Source organism: Hippocampus bargibanti, linkage group LG15 (genome assembly GCF_051943395.1).
Source record: "Hippocampus bargibanti isolate YZ-2025 linkage group LG15, ASM5194339v1, whole genome shotgun sequence".
NCBI lineage: Eukaryota > Metazoa > Chordata > Actinopteri > Syngnathiformes > Syngnathidae > Hippocampus > Hippocampus bargibanti.
In genome coordinates, this window is record NC_142748.1 from 6,148,544 (window position 1) to 6,172,489 (window position 23,946).

Sequence of the window (23,946 nt, forward strand, 5' to 3'; positions counted from 1 at the left end):
GCTGCAAATTTGGCATCGTATCAGCCTATTTTAAAAAGTTTCTACGCCCACTTGGCAAGCGTGTTATTGCCTTCCAAAAGGTGTAATACGATTAAAGGTTTATTGTGAGCTCAATCCTCTTATGAGTGTGTTAAACAGAAATTGTGCAGCCATAACAGAGGCATTTGACAAAGCACCTCTTTGCCGTTCACCAGCCGCACTCATCTGCAGTGTGGCGGCGAATTAAGTAGACAACAAAAAATGGCAAAGGCTCTATTTATGGTGCTCTATCTTGTCATTTTAGGCAATGTCCATGCCGCGTTTCCTCCAAGCCTCATTGTCGACATGGTAAATATCGTCTTGAACAATTACTGCTCGCCAGAGAAGCTGGCGGGCTTGAAGGAGGCCATCGCCGCAGCCAGCAGTAATACAGAGATCCTCAATATCCCAGATGGTGAGTCTTTGTCTCGAGTTCTCAGCGCCGGACTACAAACCACAATCAGTGACCCACGTTTGAAGATCTCCTATGAGCCAGGCTTCGTCCCTGCGGTCGCGCCGCAAATGCCCGCCCTGCCTCCTGAACAGCTGGTGGCCATGCTCCAGAATGCCATTAAGCTGGACATCTTGGAGGGCAACATCGGATACATGAGGATCGATCACATCCTTGGGGAAGCGGCTGCTGATAAGATCGGTCAGATGCTGGTAGACCTAGTTTGGAACAAAGTCCTACCTACTTCAGCTCTCATCTTTGATTTGCGCCATACTATCAGCGGGGACATCACGGGACTCTCCTATATCGTTTCATATTTCACCGCGGCCGAATCTGTCATTCACATCGACAGTGTGTATGACCGTCCGTCAAACACCACAACCAAGGTGATGTCGATTGCAACGCTGTTGGGCGAGCGATACGATGCAAGTAAACCTCTCATCATCCTCACGAGTAAGAACACCAAAGGTGTTGCAGAAGATGTGGCATACTGCCTCCAGAACCAAAAGAGAGCCACCATTGTCGGAGAGAAGACCGCCGGCGGTTCGGTCAAAGTGGATCAATTCAAAGTAGGCGATACTGACTTCTATGTTACTTTGCCCACCGCAAAGTCCATCAACCCCGTCACTGGTTCAACCTGGGAGCAAACAGGTGTCACCCCCGACGTTAAAGTCAATGCGGAGGACGCCCTCGCTACAGCCATCAAGATCGTTCAAGTTCGCGTCCAGGTACCGGCTATCATCGAGACATCGGCGACGTTGATTGCTGACAACTACGCCTTTGAGAAGACTGGAGCTGATGTTGCAGCAAAGCTGAAAGGGCTTCTTGAAAATGGCGATTACAGTGGGGTTGTCTCGAAGAACGGCCTTGAAGAGAAACTATCTGCAGACTTGAAGACCCTATCTGGGGACAAAAACTTAAAGACTACCAGCAAGACCCCAGTCGTGCCCCCCATTGTAAGACCCCAAAGCACTGACTGATTTTTGTTGTTGTCGTTTCTTTGAAAGTATTGTTTTCCTGCCTCCTCAGAATTATACTCCGGAGATGTTCATTGATCTCATCAAAGTCTCCTTCCACACGGACGTTTTCGAGAATAACATCGGCTACCTGCGTTTTGACATGTTCGGAGACTTCGAGGAGGTTAAGACCATTGCCCAGATTATTGTGGAGCACGTTTGGAGCAAAGTTGTCAATACCAACGCAATGATCATCGACCTCAGGTAGGAAGTTTTTGGCCAACCCCCTAATATTTCTTCACAATATTAGTGTAGCGTAGTGGTTCACACAGCCAACCTGCTCAAAGTATAATTCACCTGAATCTAACTTAATTTTGACCCCTAACTGCATTTGCAGGAACAACCTCGGTGGGCCTACGACAGCAATCGCCGGCTTTTGCTCTTACTTCTTTGACGCCGACCAGGAGATTGTACTGGACACGCTGACAGACAGACAGTCTGGCACCACTACAAAACTCCAGACACTGCCTGAACTCACGGGTAATTGGATATGGCATCGGGCCGTCGTCTTTTCATGCTACTCCGTGAGACGGTACTGCTAACCTGGATTCTTGACTTCATGTGTAAGGTTTTTATTGAGATCCCCGACATCGCATCCTCCTGTGGTTAAACTATCCCAGCCAATGATCCATTGCGAGTGCCTTATCTCCTCAATTTTCCACCACCAATATTACATTGAAAACTAATGGTGGAAAAACTATTTGTGCTTTTGTATAACACATTTAATGGAATATAAAGGTAGAATCACTGAAGCAACTCCTTTTTGTAGAGATGAAAAACTACAGTACTCTGCCTTTGACCCAAAGACAGCTCGGATAGACACCAGTACTGCTATCCAGACTCTAAAATTTACTCTCAGAAGGTAGAAAAGTAACAATGACTTTGGAATTGGAACCAGCAATATCAAAATTAAATAAAGGCCTGAATATGTACAAGTTTGCTTCTAAAAACCCTTCTTGTTTCATTTCAGGTACAAGGTACGGGTCCAAGAAGACTCTGATCATCCTGACCAGTGGCGCAACAGCCGGGGCGGCAGAAGAATTCACCTTCATCATGAAGAGGCTCGGCCGTGCTATGATAGTGGGAGAGCCCACTTTTGGTGGATCCCACCCACCCAAGACCTTCCAAGTTGGTGATAGTGACGTCTACCTTAGTATCCCCACGGTGCACTCTGACGATACCTTGGCGCCGGCCTGGGAGAATAGTGGCATTGCACCTCACATACCTGTCTCGGCGGCGGCGGCCCTCGAAACGGCAAAGGGCATTTTGAATAAGCACTTGGGGGGTCAGAAGTGAGGGTTCACTTCTGCTTTGACCAAATTGTTGGATTTTGACTTGTTCAGATAAAGAGGAGATCGTGTATTTTCACCTAGTCTCTTTATGACATAGAGAAATGTTTGAAAACCATGTTTTGCGGATGACAGTAAGTCAAAAACTGGCACTAAGTGTGATTGCTTGTATTTCTTATTGGATATTTTAAATTCTTTCGAAAATAATCATCTTTCATCTTTGGGTGTTGAAAACACCCAGTGTGATATTTTATCCATTCTAATGTTAACATGATGAGATGAAAACTGTCCATGTTGCGAGACCAAATAAAAAAAATATGAATCAAATGTGTGCTGGTTGTCTTTTGAACTACTACATATATATATTACATATTATTTTGAAGGGGTCATGTTAAGACATTGTCGCATTTTTCACTGCTGAATCCGGTTGGGCTTTGCCTCAGAGTAAAATTGACTCCGCTTCTAAACTTTGCAGGCAAAATTGATTCATCAGGATGGAAAATGGCAAATAACTTAAATAAGAATCATTAAACACACAAAAATCTCATTGCATTGGGAGTTTAAAAGGTCACATTTGGAGATCGACCCCAACGAGGGATCACCGGCTTTATTCCTCTCTCCTCTTTTTTCCCCCAGTTTGACATGGGAGGAGCAAAGTGGGAAGTTGACCCGTTTTTTTCTCTCCTCTCACTCGCTCTCTCAATCTCTCCTCCTCAAGATGAAACATGAAACCGGGTCCATTTGAGTCCAGCTTGTCCCACGGGTTCCCAGATCCTCGAGTGCCAACAAGGCTCCGCTTCTTCACCTCCATTTTTTTGCCCCACTTCCAACATGTTTTGATTCTCTGACAGGAAACTTTTTTTTTTTCCATTTCACCCCCCTATTTCTAATCGTTTTCGCAAAAACACTGGGTACACTTTTTCCTTGGTTTCTTCCAAGCATCCCTTTCATTTTTAAGCTGCCTGGTGGGATGTGAAAGCACTTTGTGTAAAAGTGTGTTTTTCCACGTCACTAAGGAACTACTTTTTTAAATTGTTTTGTTTTTCCTCCCTCGAAAAAAGAAGAAATGCTGCCAAGATTATTATGGAGCATGTCTCTTGCTCTGCTTTTGTTTGGATTATTTTTGCTCATTTCATCGCCTGTCGGAGCAGAACCGGAGCTGCAGGATGAAGAGGAAGAGGAGGAAGAGAGTTCTTGTCAAGGCGCTTTTGACCTCTATTTTGTACTTGATAAGTAAGTTTTGGTCCCTTTTGTTCATACATATCGAAATTATATTGGTGCTTTTACTGCATAGATGTTGGATTTAGCAAAAAAAGATTATAATTCTGCCACGGGTTCCAATGTGCATCTCAACCTCCATGCGCATGGTGGTGACGCAGTAAAAGAGGAGGTCTTGTGGTTTGCTGAATAAGCAGAAAGAGGAGCGACTGTTTGGATGACCGTCATGTACTGTATAGTGCAATGCAGCATACATGCACTTATCCTTTAAAACAAAATGGAGAAGCATGACAATTTTTTGACCTACTCACATATTCCTACTTATTTTCATTCTTTTTATGTGTGCAAAGAGAATGCTTGTCATTGGTGCTACTGCAGTCAGTCCCGCATAGGAAAAATGCTGTGGTTTAGTGACATCTGGGCACTGGACCTCAGCAGTGTGACGCAGACTGCCAGTGAAGAAAATTAAATGGTGACAAAAAAAATACATTCTTCCATTTGGGGGATTTCACGAGTCATAAAACAGGCACTCATAAAGGCCACTCATTTATAATACAGTAAGCAGTGAATAATCATTGAAAAGTGTACAAGGATGGCACTTCCGCACGTACGTTCACATTTATTGAGATAATCAACTCTAAGATTCACTCATGCACTGCCAAATTTGTGCAAAAACGTGTCTACACTAGTGCCAGGGTTTTTGTCATTGTCACTTGAATTCCAAGACCCAGAGAATATCGAGTTTTAGGACTACATAAACATTCAATATAGCGAAGAAATTAGCACCTCTCCACTTTCTTTATCCATTACCTATAAATCTTTTAACGCTTCTTCAAATCGTGTTTTGCGGGTTTTGTAACGGTCCATGAAACCAAGGTTATGTTTTGCGACTGTAAATTCAAAAGGTAGATGACGCAAACATAGCAGAAGAGCACCCTACCTGCAATGAAGTGTGGTGGTTGTGGTGGCAGCATCATGCTCTGGGTCAGTTTTTTGTTCGCCCAAAGTGGGACCTGAGAGAATAAAAAAGACGGAATTGTGAACAGTGCACTATGGCAGTTTATTGTTAGCACAAAACATTGTCCAGAAAAGCCTACAAGAACAACTGAACTTTCCTGGACACTAATTGAGGACTTATGTTTGATATCTAGATTCTCACTCAATCTATCCCAAATATAACCTATCACAAGAATTACCATCAGTCAGAAGAGTGGAGTGGAAAATTTCTAGATGAAAGAGGAGACGATCAAAGTGTCATTTTCACCAGTGGATCAGGGACGTCATGGTGAAATGTGCACGTGCAGCTAAATGTTGAAAGCAAACACAAAGCTGTAGCATCTTGACGAAATGAGATTGTCTCACATCTCCTGTCCCACGTAAATCCGCTTCAATTCCAAGCCGCGACAGATCCACATACGCATCGGCGCTCTGAATATGAATGTTACTTCCTATCTACATTTTTGCTTGATGAGGTTGTGAGGTTTTCCTTGGATCTAGCATTTATGGTGGAACGCAACCAGAAAATGTTTCCACATGCATTGGAAGCAAATGAAAAAAAGATGATCTCGCCTCATAAATGTTATTTTTAGCTCGCAATCTTTTCATATCCACTCCTGAAGTGGAAGCACGTGCGACAAGATTAGATACTACAAAACACGGATAGTATGAATCCATATAGGCTTTGAAAATAGTTTGTCAGATTTTTGTACACCATCCAGTTTTTAGGCTCTGCTAAGCGGCACATTGACACACAAAAATAAATAAAGTATTTTTACAGGTTTGCACAGGTTCACACTTAATGCTAATTTCAGTAGGCTAAAAAAATGGATAAGATGAGACGGTAAAACAGCAGTGTGATGCTAAAAGCGAATGTCAACGAATAAAATGATAGTGCAGATCTAAATGGCTGTAGAACCACTCAAGGTTTTTTATCGCCTTGTAAAATAAGGGGAAAAAGGTACTTTACAGTATTAATTGTACACGGCTGGTCTTAAATCCCAATGTCGGCACTGTACAGTATTGTGATAAAATGTCATACGACAAATCAATGTAAATTGCAGAGTGGGACCAACATAGTCACATTGCATTTACTGTCATTTGATGATTGGGTTAACCTCCTTCTGATTGTTTTTAATCACGGAGATGAAATGTTTAAGTTAAAATAAAACTAAAATGTCAATATGAAATGTCTCTTGATTTTGTCCAAATATTCACTTTTTAGTTGCATGTACCTGCATACATGCACATGAGCTCAGCAGTGCCACAGAGCGGAGCAAAAGTAGGTTAGTGGTTTTAAACAAACAAAATCTTTGTGCCCAGTCAGTTGAATTGGAGCGCCATTATTGGCTACAGGCTGGGGTGGTCTGGATAGGCCCAGCTGGAATGGCAGACAGCCGTCTTGGTCGCTGTAGGGATTTTTCACATTTTATTTTTCCTTCTTCCACACTTTGAAGCGTGAGAATGAGGCCGAAAGCCACAAAGCCTCCAGCCCAAAATGTCTTTTTTTTCCTCCTCCACATGCTGTCATCCACCCTTGTCGATGTCCATCCACCCTGGCTTGGGTCCCATACCTTGACTTTTACCTTTGCCAGAAATACATAATGCTAGAAACAGACCATAATAAGTAGGGCAGGCACCCTAGAGACTTAACCTCTTGTTTATACATAATTTTCCATTATTTGTCGACTTTAGATCATTTTACCAGGCGACAACAATAGCATAGCTGCAAACAGCTGGTTTCCTGCTCAACATGAATTATCTGCGAGACAGACATTATTTTTGTGTACAGACGCTCCCCAGTTTACGAATGTTTAAGGCGTATGTGTAAGGTTTGTATAAGTAAGTAGGGAAGCGTCTGTACATCTCATTTTTCTAGGACTGACAATCTAGAAAAGCGGTCTTTGTTTTCCCTCACCATTTGTTTTTCTCTCTCATTTTGACTTGCAGCCACCAAGTCTACACAGGAGTATCTGACTCATTTTGTTTTTCGTATGGACACGCTGCATTTCACCCCCTCAGCACGCTAAGGTTCCAGTGCAAGCGCATCACGAGTGGGGCTTTAAAAGTGTTTTGACTTGTTTGCCAGCTGCGTTGAAAGGTTAAAAAGCACGCATACCCAGAAACTTGGCCCTGGGAGGATTGCTAAATCGTCGCCTTGCTATCTGGCAAGCAAAAGAGCTCGCGGAGTTCTCATGTTGCCTCACTTTCTGTCTGCGTGTAATCCCAGAGACTAAAGTCCTTCAGAGAGCCCACCTTGATGTTGAAACGTGTGGGAAAACGACACACAAACTTGTTTCCAATAGGGTGTTCTCACCGGGTGCTATGACTGTCGATGGCCATGAAATATCGTTGCCTAGCGATGAAGTCATAATATGTAGCCCATTGTTCCACAGAGGAATAATATGACATGATCAGGCAGTCTCTCAAGCTGACAAAGACAAAAATCGTCTCACGGGAATAGTGTTTAAAGTCCTACAAGACATCCGTCACACGTACATCCTCACTAATTTCTAAAACGTTGAGAACACACAGAACCAGATGTTCGCTTATTGAGAACCCTGGTCAAAACCTTTTTGGGGGTTTTGTTTCTAGCTAATGCTTCAATCGCTTCGTCCGCACATTCTGACGCCACCGTCACCTTTGTAAAACCCCACACAAGTTCGATTTAGAGGTCAGCTCAAACCACCGAAATATGATTTTTAAAAGAAATGACTAGGGGCGATGCACGGCAGATAAAATAATAATTGCACAGTATAGTCCACTTCCTTTCCCCGGTGGTGTTTGAACAGGTGAACGAAACTGCAAGCTAGATCTCAGTCCCATGACGGCAGATAACTCACACATTGGGTGTGATCCAAGTCAAATAACAAGTACTTGCAAATCAACCACGTTAAATAAATCGGCTGAGGGAAGTGTATCGGAATATTTGCAGAAGAAAATGGGCATCGTTTTGCCCAGTCAGCATGATGAGAAAGTCTTCATGTGTTTAGGTTGGTGTATGTAGGCGGAAATGGTGGGATTTATTCAAACAAGAAGAGACAAAATGCTGAGGTAGACCATAAACTGCCATTTGTTTCCGTGGAGTTCATGGAGTCCATCTCATTGTGGAAGACCTCTTGGAGATATTTGCAGCATGTGTGGTCAACACGGGGAATTCTAAAACTCAAGAGTGACCATGAGGAGGGGAGTGTTGCTCATCAGCCATTGTTCGCTGGGAATATGAGTCAATTCCGCGAACTTTCTTCAGCTCATCACATACGTGATGAGACTTGGCATTGACAAAGTCTTCTCTATGTACCATGCAACCACACTGCCAAAAACGATCCATCAAAAATTCCCTAAAGCAATGAGCTCAGTGACTGTAGAGCATTTGATCTTCTGAACTGTTAGCACTCTGGGACTGGGTGCATCCTTTTTCTTTGGTCGAAGAAGAAATTAAATGTGTTTCAAATTAGCCGCTGAAAATCTATGGATTGTATATTTTATTTTTGAGCGCTTTTTTGAATGAGTTTACCGTACCGCCAAAAACATGGAAAAAAGGAAAATGGTGCCTTTTTGAGCAAGGGGAAAAAACATTGCCAGAGGCCATTCGAAGTACTTTTTCGGCACCCAAGCATGAAAAAAACAAAACCTGAAAAAAAATTGGGAATGGCGCTCTACGTCATAGTTTCAATTCTCGAATAAATTCGTGACTGGCAGTGAATGAGTTAAGAGGCATCAAATGTGTGCGCCCTCGTCTTCAATGAAGACAGGAAACGCAAAGTGAGAGCTGTGTTGACCTTCTGCCCTTGACAGAGAGAAACAGCAACACGCTTGTTGGCGCGTTTTCGTCTAATATTGTTATATCAGCCAATCAGCACCTACAATAACATTCTGTCTTCCTTGAACTTGACTCCGAGTAGGCGTCATCATCTAAACGGGGCTGTCGTTTGACCGCAGTCGCTGAGCTCATATCCCATTTGTCATCGCTCTCTTTCACTCGACTTAACTACGGTTATACGAACGTGATGACTGCTCATATTGTGTGCTAAAGTATAGCTCAGAACCAATAGATCTAATGAGCAATTACCAGACATAAACATTTCATCCAAGGGATATGTTGCTCCATATGGTGTTTTATTACGTCCATTTATACACCAGCCATATATGGCTCCCCAGGGAGCAAAAATGGGCTCTGGGCATATTCAGAGTCATAATTAGCCTGGACAAATGGTTAAAAACCGACCATTCACAAGTCACGAATGGATTAAGCAAAATTATTAGCATGACTTGTTTTTTTTCTTCTTTTTTCCACAAGAGCTTTTCACGTTTAGTGAGTACAATCCTCCGCTGGCGATTTTTTACCAGATGTAAGCCTAGAAATTGTTACATATGGGGGAAGGCATTCTAGAAAGAAAAAGATGGTCATGCTAGGTCATTTTTCATTTATGCTATTTGATTTTACAAAGATAAAATGTGTTAATATATGAATATATATATTGTTATATACTGTATCGATATTTCATCTATAAAGTGCTATATAGATCACTATGTATTGCATTCTAATATTTAAAATAACTGATTGGATTATATTGACATTCAATTTAAAGCCCCCCCCCAAGTGAAATCACATAATCAATAGTGACACTTCCCATGTTTGCTCTACGAACAAATTGCTGCACGCTAATATCCCTAAAATGCATTAACTCATTGTGGCTTTTGTGTTGCGTATTTAAAAAATGGATTGGATTAGCCTTTATTAGTCTCGCAGTGGAGACATTTACATTTCACAGCAGTAGGGTGATGAAACTAAGAGAAAAGGAAAGGAAGAAGTAGAAAAACAAAATACAGGAGCTGCTGTAAAGGCAGCCACTCTGGCGGCGCCATCTTGAAGTAAATGAAAATTGTACTGCGAAACAAAAAAAAAGATTGATGGTTTGTTTTTGTGTTTCAGGTCTGGCAGTGTGCAGAATCACTGGGATGAAATCTACTACTTTGTGGAAAATTTAGCAGAGAAATTCAAAAGGTAAGATGTAACGCTACCGAGAGAGTGCTATTTTTAAGGCCATGTTTTGTGTGAGCGTCCAAGAATTCGAATGGACCGTATGAGGTTTTTACGACTGCGGGCACTTTGGAAAATGTCTTTCCTTCGTTGTGACGACGTTCTCCGTAGAGAAACACACACACATGCAGGGTAATAAAAATCAAAGTATCCCTTACATCGCTACATCCTAGCGTATGTTCAAACGCTTTGCAGGCTTGACCTTTCAATCAGTTGAGCAGTCTAACTTTTTTTCATTTCCTTTTCATTGTTGGGGTTTCCCCAAAAATGTTATTGTTCCCTTCCTGACCGCTGACAAAATACAAGTCCTAAGAGACATTTTTTCCCACCTCTTTTCAACCACAGTCCGATGCTCAGGATGTCCTTCATAACCTTCTCCTCAAGAGCATCCACTATCCTAAAACTTACGGAGAAAAGGTAAGACGAGGACTTATTTTCACCCACCGCATTATGACTTTAATATCGTTAAACCTAAGTAGCTGAGGACACTACAGCGCCTCATGCTCTCACGCGAAAGGAAGCAATCGTCAGCAAACTAAATTCAAAGCATTGGACCGGAGTGAAAGCAGATGTTCTCCTCCGATGACACGCTTCTGTCAAATAAACGCTCATATTGTGAATATTGCTCGGCTTTGTAGGCTTGATGAAAAGAGGAGGCTTCTTTAAAGTGCCTGATTGAGTTATCTTTTGCAGAGAGGATATCCAAAAGGGGTTGAATGCGCTAAAAAGAGAGACTCCAGGTGGAGATACATTTATGCACCTTGGATTGCAAAAGGTATGCAATTAAATCTCCGCTCTGCATTAATCATTCACTGCCCGACATGTGCAAAAATGTGTCCACTCCAGTGCCATGATTTTTGTCATTGTCACTCAAATTCCAGGACCCACAGAATATTGAGTTTCAGGATTACATAAACATTCACTTCAGCGTAAGAAATCTTAGATTGTCTTCTTTCATCAGAAAAAAAGAGTTAATTGCTAAGTTAGGGAGTTGTATGAGCTTGAAATGAGGGCAGCTGTCCAAAAGACCCTGCATTATACACATATTGGTTTATATAAGGCTTTAACAACAACTGAAGCTGGAACAAAGTGCTAACGTGGAAATAATGGGAAATGCTGCCCTTTTGTGGAAAACAAAACATTGCCAGAGGCCATGACCAGCGCTTTATCAGCCCCCAAGCATGAAAAACAAATTCCGGAATGGCTCTTCGTCATGTTTTCAATTACCGGATAAATTAGTGAATGGCAGTGAATGAGTTAATGACAAAATAGCCTTCACAAAAAAATAAAAAATAACGAGAATCAAGTCAGTCAATCAAAATATGTTTGAGCTTCTTTGGTATATTCTGATCAAGCTGTCTTCTCTTTAAAGGCAAATGAACAGATCTACCAGGAGAACTTTGGTAAGCAATGAGTGAAGGTGAAAAAAAAAACATATTTACTCCAGACAGTTTTTATTATGGTTGAGCCGATCTTATTTTTGCAGGCAAGGCCAGCGTAATTATCGCGCTAACAGACGGAGAACTGCAGGAGCTTCAACTTATCACCGCGCAGCAAGAGGTCTTTTGGCACATTGCACATTGCTTGTTTTTCCACAGGAGTAATCAACATTTTTGTTTTTTACAACAGGCCGAGAGAGCGCGGTCACTTGGTGCCATCGTGTATTGCGTTGGCGTTAAAGACTTCAATGAGACGCAGGTATTGGAAGGGACCTGTTTCAAATTAGAAATTGATAGAAACCGCATAGAGGTCCGACTCCTCAATTTTGCCGTCGCGGTTGAGTGATATATCAACAACTATATTCCATCTTGCTGGATCTAGCCTTCATTGTGTCCAAATTCCAGGATGCACAGAATATTGAGTTTTAGGACTACATAAACATTAAATGCAGCGTATCTTTCATCTGAAAATAAGAGTAAATTCCTAAATTATATGGGTCTGGAGTTACATAAGCTTGAAATGAGGGGGGCTGTCTAAAATACAATGACAAACATTAGTACATATTGGTTTATATAGCGCCTTAACAACAGCTGAAGCTGAAACATAGCGCTAATATGGAAAAATGAGAAATGCTGCCCCCTTGTGGATGGGGAAAAACATGGCCAGGGGTCTGGCCAGCGCTTTATCGGCACCCCAGCAAGAAAAACAAGAACCCGAATAAATTCGGGAATGGCAGTGAATAGGTTAAGTTAAAACACATCCAATTCACATTCTTTAGATTTATAATTGTTTACTCTTGGAAGGTTTATGATTGTAGTTTGAGAACTATTACAGTGCAGAGAATGAACTCTAATGTATTTTAATCTTGAGCAAGGTGTCTATAAACGACTTTTTGAATGCTAATTAATTCCGTCTTTTCTTCTTTGCATTACCACTTGATGCCGCAACCATCGATAAATATAGCTGGCGACCATTGCAGACACCATCGAACATGTGTTTCCTGTTTTGGGAGGCTTCCACGCTCTACGGGGTGTCATCGATTCGGTAAATAAAGCACTTCATTATCAAATTTGCATCACGCCGCTGTCGCCGTTGAGATATAACGCCGTTCGATTCGAACCGTGCGGTTTTGAGGTTTGAATGACATATTGGGTGATGTAAATTGGAACAAATGATGTATGATGTGGATTTTTTTTTCTCCCACCCCTTTTCAGATCATCAAAAAATCTTGCATTGAGATCTTGGCAGCTGAGCCATCCAGCGTGTGCGCAGGAGGTGGGGGCTGAGCACACGAGTACAAACACACATGCACAGTTACTGCTATTCATTATGGGATCTCGGCTCTCCCAATGGTGAGCGCAGACAGTAAAAAGTTAGCGGGTCTTTCTGTAGCAGTCATTACAACATCTATCAAGGGATACATGACCAGGTCTTGGTACGACCATTTGGATCGGATATTAGTTTCACGGTCTGGACACTTGGTTAGACCACATTTGTTATGGTGCCCAAATAAGGCAGGGTAAAATGTACTCTTGTCTTGCTTGGCATTAATGGGTCCAAATTTTTGGTTTGTAACCAGAGACTTTCCAAGTGGTCGTTAGGGGCAACGGGTTCCTCCATGCCCGAAACATCAACCAGGTGCTGTGCAGCTTTAAAATCAATGACACCGTCACAATTAGTAAGTAGACAATCCGAAATGCTCTGGATTCTCTGGAATGAACCGAAAGGATGTGAAAATGAAAATATACTCGATTTACATTGTAGATGAGAAGCCTGCAAGTGTGGAAAACACCTTCCTGCTATGTCCTGCTCCTGTTATTGACCAAGTGGGGAAGTAAGTGTATCAATTCAAAATCGATTGTGGCCAATAAACAAGCACAAATCGCAGTTTTGACCTTTTTAGAGACACGACGACTCGAATGCAAACATTCAAGTCCCCATTAAACACAACCGCAATGAATACCAGGTGCTCAACACTCATCCGCATGCATTCGTCAAACACGGAGAAAACAGTGTCAGTGGATTCAAACACAAAGAACAAAACATGTCCACTTGACCCATTCCAAGTTGTTCTTGCTAAATTCCAGGGCAGCTTAGTAAAATCTAAGCAGCTCAGCAATGCACTTTGAGCATTTGTCCTACTTCCTTCTTTCTAAAACCCAGTCAAAAGTGTTACACTTGAATTACTGCCCGCTGGCCTCAAGCAGAAAACACAAACCTAGATAGACATCTAGGTATTATCTGACGTACTGCTCTTTCACTTCATCACATATGCTCCTGATTACAATCAGTAATATGTGACATCAGCAACCAAAACATAGCTGGTAACTCGATGCCAAAGGATCACTAGAGGTCACGAGGATTTCGCAGAATTGTTTTTCTCGGCTTTACAGAAAGGGAAGGATTTAACTTTGTGTTTATTGTCTATCGGAGAGCTTGACCTTACCTCCTTAGTTTCAGAAATTCAATGACATTTGGGGAGCAAATTCAATGACTTCATACAAGTATACATCAGACTAAATAAAAACATAAAATTCCGCCTATTGTTTTCCTCCAGGGTGATTTATCTTCAAGTGAGCATGAATGACGGTCTGTCTTTCATCAGCAGCAATGTGCACATCACCACCACAGAGTGTGTAAGTGGTAGTTTATTGGGTCTGGGGGCGGTTTTGATATCTTTATTGATAGCATCCGGTGTTTAGATAGTCTTTCTGTCCTCTTCAACTGTTTTTTTTTTGTGACCTACTTTGACCTTGAAATAGCAGTTTGGAATTTTTGGGCAACCATACTCTTAAATCTACGTGAAAACAGTGGAGTCATATTGCATCTTACTTGTTTGTGACAACTATTTTCATGGAACTCACCGAAAGTATGATTTGATTTCTAAGAAACAGTTCAACAGTGCACTCGTGGTGATTGGCTCATTTTGTCAACGTTACCGCTGATCTCTGATAAATATTTTGCATCTTTCCCCGCAAGAAACAAAACCTTAAGTCAACCCGACATCTGTTACTCATCTGCAGTCCGTAAATGGGATCCGTACTTGGCTCGCAGACATTTAGCTCAAAGTTATTGACGGATTCGCGCAGGGATTTCCCCAAAGACATTTCCTGTTGTCATCGATCGACATGAGAATGACCACTAACAGTCGTAGCCCAAAGACAAGCATTTAGAAAGTTTTATATATATATATATATATATATATATATATATATCTGTTCAACTGCCTTTACACTCCACACTTCCTTTTTTCTGACACTATGTTTCGTCTATAGTTTGATGGCACCATTCTTCTCATCACCTTACTGGTGTTGTTTCTCCTACTGGCCCTACTGCTCATGTGGTGGTTCTGGCCTCTTTGCTGCACCGTGGTAAGAACAACAAAAAGGAAACGTCGTGTCGATAGAATGACAGGAACATGAAGGCTGGGAGCTCAAAGGAAGGAGCTGTTGAGATGAATGTGGTTGAGAAAGAAAAATAAAACCTCTTTATTTTACCTCTTGGGAAGATGTCAACTTTGTGATGCTTTTCCAGGTGATCAAAGAACCTCCTCCTCCACCTCCTCCTGAGCCTGTAAGTTGGAAAAACACCATTGGGTGGAAAATAATGGGGAAGAGACGGACTGTATGGTGTAAAGCTATAGCTGCATCTTTCAACACTATAACAATATTTAAGGGCATAACAGAAGAACTCGTTTGCCATTGACTTAATGACTAGAGAATGACAAGATCTGGTTAAAACAGAATATCCATTAAGAGGCAAAGAAAGCCAATATGATTGAAATTAGTCAACCCGCACTGAGTACAGAACTAACCTCCACCAAAGCAAACCCAAAAATAAATGCATCAGTCCTTGAAGCGGATGAAAAAAGACTCATTTAAATGTTTGACTCTCATAGGAGTCAGATGACGAAGATGGTCAGCCAAAGAAGAAATGGCCCACTGTGGACGCCTCATATTACGGAGGGAGAGGAATCGGAGGGATCAAAAGAATGGAGGTGACGCATATGACGGAAAAGCAATGATGTAAAATAGCAATCTAAATATTACATTTTGCATTTGTGTCTGTAAAAAGGTGCGCTGGGGCGGAAAGGGCTCAACCGAAGAGGGGGCTAAACTGGAAAAGCCCAAAAACGCGGTGGTGAAAATGCCCGAACAGGAATATGAACCCTTTGAGCCTAAACCAAAGAAATCCCCCAAGAAACCGCCTCAGAACCGGAAGTGGTACAGCCCTATCCAGGTAAGGGGCTTTAGTTCCATGTAGTATGCACAGAGAACGCCAACATGGGGATTGCCTGTGAGATAGTACTGAGATAAAAGATGTGATGTTCTCATTTGTGTCACTCAGGGGAAACTGGATGCGATCTGGGCATTGTTTCGTCGCGGGTACGACCAGGTCTCGTTGATGCGACCCCAGCCTGGTGATCATGTAAGTTGTCCATGTGTCTAATTTTAACATGATTTGAGAAGACAAAAAAAATGTGGGTATTGCAAGCGCCAGGAAGCGAAGAAATAGTTCCTGGAGTTTAGTTTCCAAAAGGGAATAGAATTAATTACCCACATGTCAACACCGAAGACTCAATGTCAAACCTCGAAGAAGTTTTCCAGTAGCTCAGCTTTGAGTGATTTACATTGTGTGTCGAACGATGGGCCAAAGAATATCGCGTACAAGCGATAATGGAACAGCTGTTGACTCGGCAAGAGCGAGCATTCCGTGGTAATGTCGATGCCACTATTTATTTTAAAAATGGCGACATTATTTAGCTAGCGCATTTTTTCCAAATATAGTTCAGGCAGCGCGACTTCAAATTTAAAATCAGAATCGGAAAACCTGTATTCGTCCCACAATGGGGAAATTTGCAAATTGAAGGATTACATTAATTTATTCACTGCCATTTACAAATTTATTCGGGAAATGAAAACATGATGTAAAGCGTCATTCCCGAATTTGTTCGGGTTTTGTTTTTTTTTTTCTTTTTTGGGTGCCGATAAAGCACAGCAATGACTTTTTTCCTTCCACAAGGGGGCAGAATTTTCCTTTTTTCCATGTTAGCGCTTTGTTCCAGTTTCAGTTGTTGTTAAAGCCCTATATAAACCAATATGTATGGATTGCATTGTATTTTGGACACCTGCCCTCATTTCAAGCTCATATAACGCCAGAGCCATATAATTTAGTAATTAGCTCTTTTTTACTGATGAAAGAAGAGAGTCTAAAGTTTCTAACGCTGCATTGAATGTTTATGTAGTCCTAAAGGCTTTGATCCTCTCCTCTTTCATCTAGAACTGTTTCATGTCATCACAAAGAGGGTACAGCAAGTCCTGAAGAATGAATGTCTCTCTGTGTCTTTGTTTTGTCATATTGTCTCTATGCTGTCATATTATTTGTTATTTAGTTTTTTTTTTGTTCTTTTGACTTCAAGACGGCGCCCCGAGAGTGGCTGCCTTTCCAGTAGCTCATGTATTTCGTTTTTCTACTTTCATTCCTTTCATCACTTTGCTGCTGTGAAATGTAAATTTCTCCACTGTGAGACTAATAAAGGCATATCCAATATCCAATATCCAATATCCAAAACTCAATATTCTGTGGGTTCTGGAATTCGAGTGACAATGACAAAAACCCTGGCACTGGAGGGGACACATTTGTGCATGTCGTCTTGCAGTGAATGAGTTAAAAGATGCTTGTTTCCACTCTGAGTGAAACACCGCATTCCAGTTCCTGGAAATGAGCTAGCCTGGAGATATTTCTTTGAAGGGCTTCATTGCAAACCGCATATGACTTCAGTGGGGGAAAATTGCATGATTTCTTCTTAAAAGCAAACGTTTCGTCATGCCCATCCAGTCATCCGGTTGGGATGCATAGGGGAAATTGAATCTTTTTTTTGTGCCTGCAAGGTTGCAAGCTGACAGCAATAAAATACATGAATAAAAAAGTGGCTGACCATGTTTGCCATACCAAGACAACTCTCTTTAAATGAGAAATTCCCATTAAAAGAATTATTGTAACATTTTCTGCAAAGGTCAGCATGATTTTAAGTGGTGATTGCACCAGACGAAGATAAGAGCAGAGCAGATAAAAGCAATATGATAGCTCGCGAGGTGCTGAAAAAGCTTGCGGGATAAAAGTTGAGAAAAGGGTAAAAGGGTATTTTGTCTGCAAATTCGGAAATGAAATCGTTTCGCGTGAACTCGTCTGAGCATTTCACACAGGTGAAGACTTTACCAGATGACTCAAATGCACTCAGATAAAAAATAATAATAATAAAAGCAAATGAAAATTGCACAGAAAACATCAAGTCAGATGAAGCTGTTTGATTATATATTTTTTTTAATTAAAGTGCCTTTGTTTCACTCCAGGGTCGGTGTATCAACTTCACCAGAGTGAAAGGAGACTCCCAACCGGTGAGGTCGGCACCGCGCACCCCGATACACACGCCCTCGCAGCCGCCGCCTGACTACCACCACATGCCGGAATCCCCCGTCACCTCCGCCCCTCCAGCCAGAGCGCCTCCTTTGGTCCAGCTACCACCGGGACCCCCGCCATCACGCATGCCCCCCGGGCTTCATTGCCCGCCTCCATCGCGTCCGCCGCCCAGCCTGCGACCCTGAATGACCCGAGTAAACATCTCCCCTTCAGCTTCTAGGCATTCAACAATCATGCAAATGTTTGAAACGTGGAAGTGTGGAACTGCGGCAAATTTGTTCAAGTAATAATAATAATAATAATAATAATAATAATAATAATAATAATAATAATAATATATTTCAATACATTTCAAGTGTACTTGATTTAAGTTGTTTTTTTAATCTCATTCACTGCCATTGGGGAATGTATTCGCGAATTGAAAATATGACATAGAGCACCTTTTTTTCTCGAATTTGTTTTCTTTTTTCATGCTTGGGTGCCGATAAAGCGCTGCCAATGTTTTTTTCTTTTCCACAAGGGGGCAGCATTTCCATTTTGTTCCATGTTAGCGCTTTGTTCCAGCTTCAGCTGTTGTTAAACCGCTATAAAGACCAATATATATGTATTGTAGCAGCCGCCCTCATTTCAAGCTCATATAAGTCTAAACCTATATATTTTAGGAATTAACACTTTTTTTCTGATGGAAGAGAGTCTAAGGTTTCAAAGTCAAAGTCAGCTTTATGTTGCATTGAAATGTTGCATTGAATGTTTAAGTAGTCCTAAAACTCAATATTTTGTGGGTCCTGGAGAGACAATGACAAAAACCCTGGCAAAGCAGTGGACACATTTTTGCACGTCAGGCAGTGAATGAGTTAAGATCGGAGAGGAATAAAACAATAAATCATGCACTACAGAAATTATAAAATTATGATTGATTAATTTAAACACATTTAATGTATGAAGTTATGAATACAAACTACATAAATAAATATGTTTTTTTAACTGAACATATTTGCTGGTCAAAATATTTTTACTCCATAATGTCAGCTCCACGCTTCCATATTATTCCGATCCCTCACTGAGAATTTTTATGAAAATACCCGACTGGGTTTTTCAACAAGCACATTTCTTTCAGTGTTTTGCACATCATTTAATGATTTTCCAAGCCGTTTAACTTGATGTTTTATTTCATACAAAGTGAACGGGGGTGATGCAGGGAAACAGGATGATTGTTGCAACATCTTTTGGGACCAAAGTCAATAGAAGCAATTAATATGATTTATTGGATGTTTTCTGAATCAACTACTGAGTTATGCCTTTGCCATCGAGATTGAAATAATAATCAGATTTCAAATTTGGGATAATTTATTTTATTTTGTTGCAGAATCAATTGGGTTGAGATCCAAAGACGGTTAGCTAAAACGTTGGTGCTATTTTGGTCACAGTCTTCTAAGTCATTTCTCAATTCGGGAAAAGTTATGTTGAAAGATATACATTTTTGTAATACATATGTGTTAACAGGGAAGTGTATAGAAGGTTTTTTTCTAATGTGTTTTTTTTTTGCATTATATTTTCAATATGTGTTTTTTTTTTTGTCTTTGAGGCTTTGGATTTTGTCCTAATACCATGCGATTTGATTTACAAAGTGGCAATATGTAATTTTTAGGGTTATTTTGTCTTGTTTTTAAATCTGCGCACTTAGACTGCTGGAACACAGTATGCTGTTTTTGTTTGCATCCGTGGAATTTAAATCATCAAGCTGCCATAAATCAGGTTAAGGACTCTCCTCTTAGTTTTTTTTTACCCAGATTCCATCCCATTTCTTCTCTATTTTTGTATGATGCTATGTCTACATTTTTTTTTAATCATCAAAGGTCACTTTGCAACTGCAGGGCAGTTCACAGAGCATTTAATTTATTTCCTGGGATAAATGGAGGAGAGTAGCGGTACTTGAAGAAATCGACAAGGTGTCCAACCACCGACATAAACACTGTGCGCAGAGTCTACAGTACAATACAACCAGTTTGCCAGTCAGACGAGGCCTAGCAGCTTTTCAATAATCACCCCTGCAATGTTCAGATTTTAACGTTCCAATTGGGTAAAATATGCACTCGCAGGCCACAACATTTTCTCTTCTAGCTAGTGACGTCTCATTATTTTGTTGTTCCGCAAGTGCATTTTTGTAAACTATGTTAGCGATAAAAGAAATGTTGGAAAAATAACAGTATTGCTTTAATATAGCTTAGGGATTCTTATTTTTTTTAATTCAGTGTTTTTTTTTTCTATAACTTGTTTCTGTGTCCTTTTCCTTTGTTAGGTACAACACAGAAATCAAATGTTGCCGTAATAATGTAAATACAAAAAATATACAGTATATATATATATATATCACTTTGCTGAAGGAAATGCTAGGCCAAAATTACATCAGTATCAAATCAGGTGGGAATCTAAATGCTTTTTTGAAGTACTTATCAACGATGTAGAATAATTTGTTTATTGATCATCATTAACCACTCGTCTTTTATCGTGTGTGTAATTATCATGTGTGTCATCACAGTGATTTTGAATGCACTTGATGAATTTGTACCATTGCAGTGGCTTACATGTGGGGACAGGAAATTGCCAAGATTATATATGTTTTTTACATGCACAGTATTAAAAAAAAATACAAATAAAAATTACAAAATAAAAAGCTGTACTGAAGCAAATATGAAAGATGTATATAATTTTTTTTTATTGGTTTGATGTTTTGAACTGTATCAATAAAATTTGACACCCAAGCTTCGATCAGACACTTTCGTCTCTCCGTGTGGACTGAAACCAAATGTCTTTGTCGTCTTTTCCAGAGTTGAGCTCTGGAGAGGATAGTGAGCATGTGTGCTCAACTTTTTTGGTTGACCATGGAGAGGCCTGTTCTGTGTGGAAGCTGTCCTGTTAAACCGCGATGTGGTCATGGACTCTGTACTGCAGCTCGGTTACAGACTATTGACACTGTTTTCATAGCCTTGGCCATCTTTATGTAGAGCAACATTATAATTTACAGACCATCAGAAAGTTCCTGTGTCGATGTGTATGTGGAACTGTTGAGGCTTGGAATTGAAGCGGATTTACGTGACACCCATAGTGTGGAAGAGTCACATGACACCATGGAAAGAAAATTACATTTGGATACTTTTACTTAGGGGTGGACTCACTTTTGTTGCCAGATATTTACACATTAATGGCTGTGTGTTAAATAAACTATTTGGAGGGCACAGAACATTTACATTGAAATGTAAGCTGTGACGTGTAGCAAAATGTAATTTATTCAGTGTTGGCCTTTGAAAAGATGTCCTAAAATATTTGATTGATTTATACTCATTTTTATAGGTTATTGCCCACTGGTAATTCCAGCTTGATGCTTTGTGGAGTCTGTGTTTTTGCCCCCTACCCTCCTTCATCCTGAGGAAAGTGGGATGAGTCATGGACTTGATCCAAAACATGAGGATGGAGAAACTGAGGATGGATAATTTTCTCTTTGTCTCTAATTTCATTGATGACATGTTTACGGCTGTTTGGTTTTCCCTTCTGCGGGGCTTGTCTCTCATCCTTCCTTTCTTAGTGACCCAGACAAACGAAGAACTCGGGAATGCGCTGATGTTACATCTCCGTCTCACGTTACCCCCACATTGAAAACCACTGACCTGACAGAAAAACACCATGCCGAGAGGTTGGTTTGATGTATGACTGCTGGATGGATTTTCCTGGTCACCGTGGCGACGGAAGTCAACACAAGTCATTCGCGGCTTCGGAAACACTTTGCGTCGCTGCAAGGGAGAAACTCGTTGTTTAACTTGATTTTTTTGTTCTGGATGTATCACAGAATTTACTCCCCAACCCCACAGTCACCGTTTCGCCCCCACTCCCATCTGGACCAAAGCCCCCCAGAAATTAACTCTTTTTCTGATTAAAGAAGGTTTTTAATGCTTTATTAAATGTTTAGGTAGTCCTAAAACTCAATATTCTGTGGGTCCTAGAATTCAAGTGACAATGACAAAAACCCTGGCCCTGGAGTGGAAACATTTGTGCACATGTCTGGCGGTGAATGAGTTAATTTGACCCAGATTGTGTCCGGTAAACAACACAAAGATGATTATTACCACTAGAAACATGTTACCAAACAGATCTCTCATAAACAAATACTCACGCACGCCCACAAGGAAGGTAACATTTCAAACCATAACAAACAAACGGATGACATGGAGATTTCACAAAAACAATGTGCTGTCTGGCTTTAAATATTTAAAATGTGAGAGTCGATCTCATTAATTGTACTGTCACTACATTTTCTTTCCCTTTCCTCGAAGAAAAATAAGCCATTTGGATGCTTTATGCACAAGCAGCAGGAATTCAGGAAGCGATCCATGTATCTTTCCATTTTAATGGTTCTACAAAGACGTCACTGCGTTGCTCCCGTCAACCACCCCCATTCTAAAAATGTGATGAATGTGAATTCCCAGTCTATCCGCAGTTGATTGCCTGATGTCGCGGGAAGCCAAGCAATCCCGACTGCGCGACACGACAGCACAAGAAGCGGTGACACAAATTGTCATTTTCCACTGTCGTGCCCTGCGCTGCGGTTTGGACGTTGTGTATCTAGGCCATTTTTTATGAAGATGCGTGTGTTTTTCAATCAAGAGTGCACCTCTCTCCTGTCAAAAGTGAAAGATTTAGATGGAGTGTTTTGAAGGGGAATAAAAGTTGCTAAAGCTATATGGCTGACTGATTTGCAAATTCAGCTGCGATATTCTAAACGCTGAAAATGTCACTTAGCATAGATTAGAAATGTTGTATTACTGCAATTTTTTGGTTCCCCTCCCACTTTTTGCTAACCTGTGAGCCTCACCTTTCCCCTCAACTGTGGGAAAGTGAGTGTTCGGTAAAGCTCATATCATTGTTTAAAACCAAGCAGACATCCACTAGACTCTCTTAAGCTGCAGTCTGCTACGAGAAAAGCTTTGAGGCCATATACTGATTAGAACAGAGCTTTCTGATAAGCTGGGTTGCAAATGAGGAGATGTGTCTATAAATTTGGGTTAGTTACACACTTGGCCTCATAGCTCTTGGGTGCTCATATAAATGGAATGCAGGTACAAAACGTTGACACTGTATGCAAATGAGCAATTTCAAATGTATATTTTTTATGCCATATGCTCCGGTGCGCCTTATACACCGGAAAACATGTTTTTTTTACTTAAATCCAGTTTTTGTGGATCTTCATAGATTGTGTTGTGGGAGTTTTGATCATGTACTGGTAAACCTTGACAGCCTAAATTAATGAACAGAATATGTCCCACTCTGTCCATCCATGTTCTTCATGGTCATTGAAAGTATTTGAAAAATAATAATAATTATAATTATAAACATCATCAATGTTATTTACCTTGCCTCTGCATGCTCAAACTTGTATTGGCTGCATGCTTACAGGACCCTGTGCCAAATCCTGTCAAGATACAGCGGGTGACCAAGTTCATGGTGGTGGTTACAGGAAAAACTCTGCAGGTGACACACACACAGAGTCAAGCTTTAGGTGAGCGTTCAGTAAGTGGATAAGAACGTGATAAGAATAGGAGACAGAGGATTAAGCTGCCAAAACTAGACGTTATAAACACTGGCTTTGGAGAGGATTTGAGTTATTTCTATCTATTCTGGTCACAGTCTATTGCTATTCTAGTAGGAAACGATAAATAGGCAGAAAGTCAATGAGGAAAACATGGAGACTTCTACTTTGGATGCTGGTGTAAAATGGTACTCAGTGGGAAAACGCATCATTTTTGCTTTTGGGAGAAGTTTAATATGATGGAAAGCAGAAGGTCACACATGCAGGTTAATGTGTCGTTCGCGAACAAACCGCCTCTTAGAGTTGGCAAGTTGAGGTGAATGACTGGCCAGCTCCTAACAGGGAGCCTCTCTCAGGAGCCGACTCCCTCTCCCCATTTTGGTTCATGCTCTCGCATTGGTAAGACTGTAAAATGGGCTAAGACTTGCAGAGTGACCACAAACATGAAGCTCTCAGTGAAATTCCACTGTCAA

The 23,946-nt window shown here is 41.0% G+C and overlaps 3 protein-coding genes across 11 annotated transcripts in view; 2 read left to right on the top strand and 1 right to left on the bottom strand.

Annotated features, from left to right (window-relative positions):
• mapk8b (mitogen-activated protein kinase 8b) overlaps positions 1–21,680 on the bottom strand; it is a 66,895-nt gene extending 45,215 nt beyond the window's left edge. For all 9 annotated transcript variants that reach the window (XR_016117698.1, XM_089016150.1, XM_089016148.1 and 6 more), the window contains exons 1-3: positions 21,558–21,680; positions 14,970–15,043; positions 4,933–5,005 (exon numbers count right to left, since the gene is read on the bottom strand). The gene's annotated coding sequence lies outside the window, so the exon portion shown is untranslated. The remainder of the gene's footprint in view (positions 1–4,932; positions 5,006–14,969; positions 15,044–21,557) is intronic.
• Positions 147–3,101, top strand: rbp3 (retinol binding protein 3). Its single transcript, XM_089016046.1, has 4 exons — positions 147–1,425; positions 1,499–1,689; positions 1,823–1,965; positions 2,456–3,101. Exons 1-4 carry the CDS (start codon positions 241–243, stop codon positions 2,779–2,781), a joined length of 1,845 nt encoding a protein of 614 aa, XP_088872172.1. The 5' UTR covers positions 147–240; the 3' UTR covers positions 2,782–3,101.
• On the top strand, positions 3,495–20,654 carry antxr1c (ANTXR cell adhesion molecule 1c). Its single transcript, XM_089016145.1, has 18 exons — positions 3,495–4,007; positions 9,925–9,996; positions 10,378–10,449; positions 10,726–10,807; positions 11,405–11,435; positions 11,519–11,592; positions 11,662–11,730; positions 12,436–12,516; positions 12,687–12,747; positions 13,052–13,150; positions 13,237–13,306; positions 14,030–14,108; positions 14,748–14,843; positions 15,007–15,045; positions 15,371–15,469; positions 15,547–15,711; positions 15,820–15,900; positions 17,826–20,654. The coding sequence occupies exons 1-18, from the start codon at positions 3,841–3,843 to the stop codon at positions 18,075–18,077; spliced, it is 1,689 nt and encodes a 562-aa protein (XP_088872271.1). The 5' UTR covers positions 3,495–3,840; the 3' UTR covers positions 18,078–20,654.
• Positions 21,681–23,946: the final 2,266 nt, after the last annotated feature.

What these genes read in the sequence shown, in the direction of transcription:
- rbp3 (XM_089016046.1), top strand. Translation starts at nt 241, where the DNA reads ATGGCAAAGGCTCTATTTATGGTGCTCTATCTTGTCATTTTAGGCAAT. An exon ending in CCCCAGTCGTGCCCCCCATT is followed by an intron (nt 1,426 to 1,498) that starts GTAAGACCCCAA and finishes CTGCCTCCTCAG; the next exon opens with AATTATACTCCGGAGATGTT. An exon ending in GACACTGCCTGAACTCACGG is followed by an intron (nt 1,966 to 2,455) that starts GTAATTGGATAT and finishes GTTTCATTTCAG; the next exon opens with GTACAAGGTACGGGTCCAAG.
- antxr1c (XM_089016145.1), top strand. Translation starts at nt 3,841, where the DNA reads ATGCTGCCAAGATTATTATGGAGCATGTCTCTTGCTCTGCTTTTGTTT. An exon ending in CTCTATTTTGTACTTGATAA is followed by an intron (nt 4,008 to 9,924) that starts GTAAGTTTTGGT and finishes TTTGTGTTTCAG; the next exon opens with GTCTGGCAGTGTGCAGAATC. An exon ending in GGCCTCTTTGCTGCACCGTG is followed by an intron (nt 14,844 to 15,006) that starts GTAAGAACAACA and finishes ATGCTTTTCCAG; the next exon opens with GTGATCAAAGAACCTCCTCC.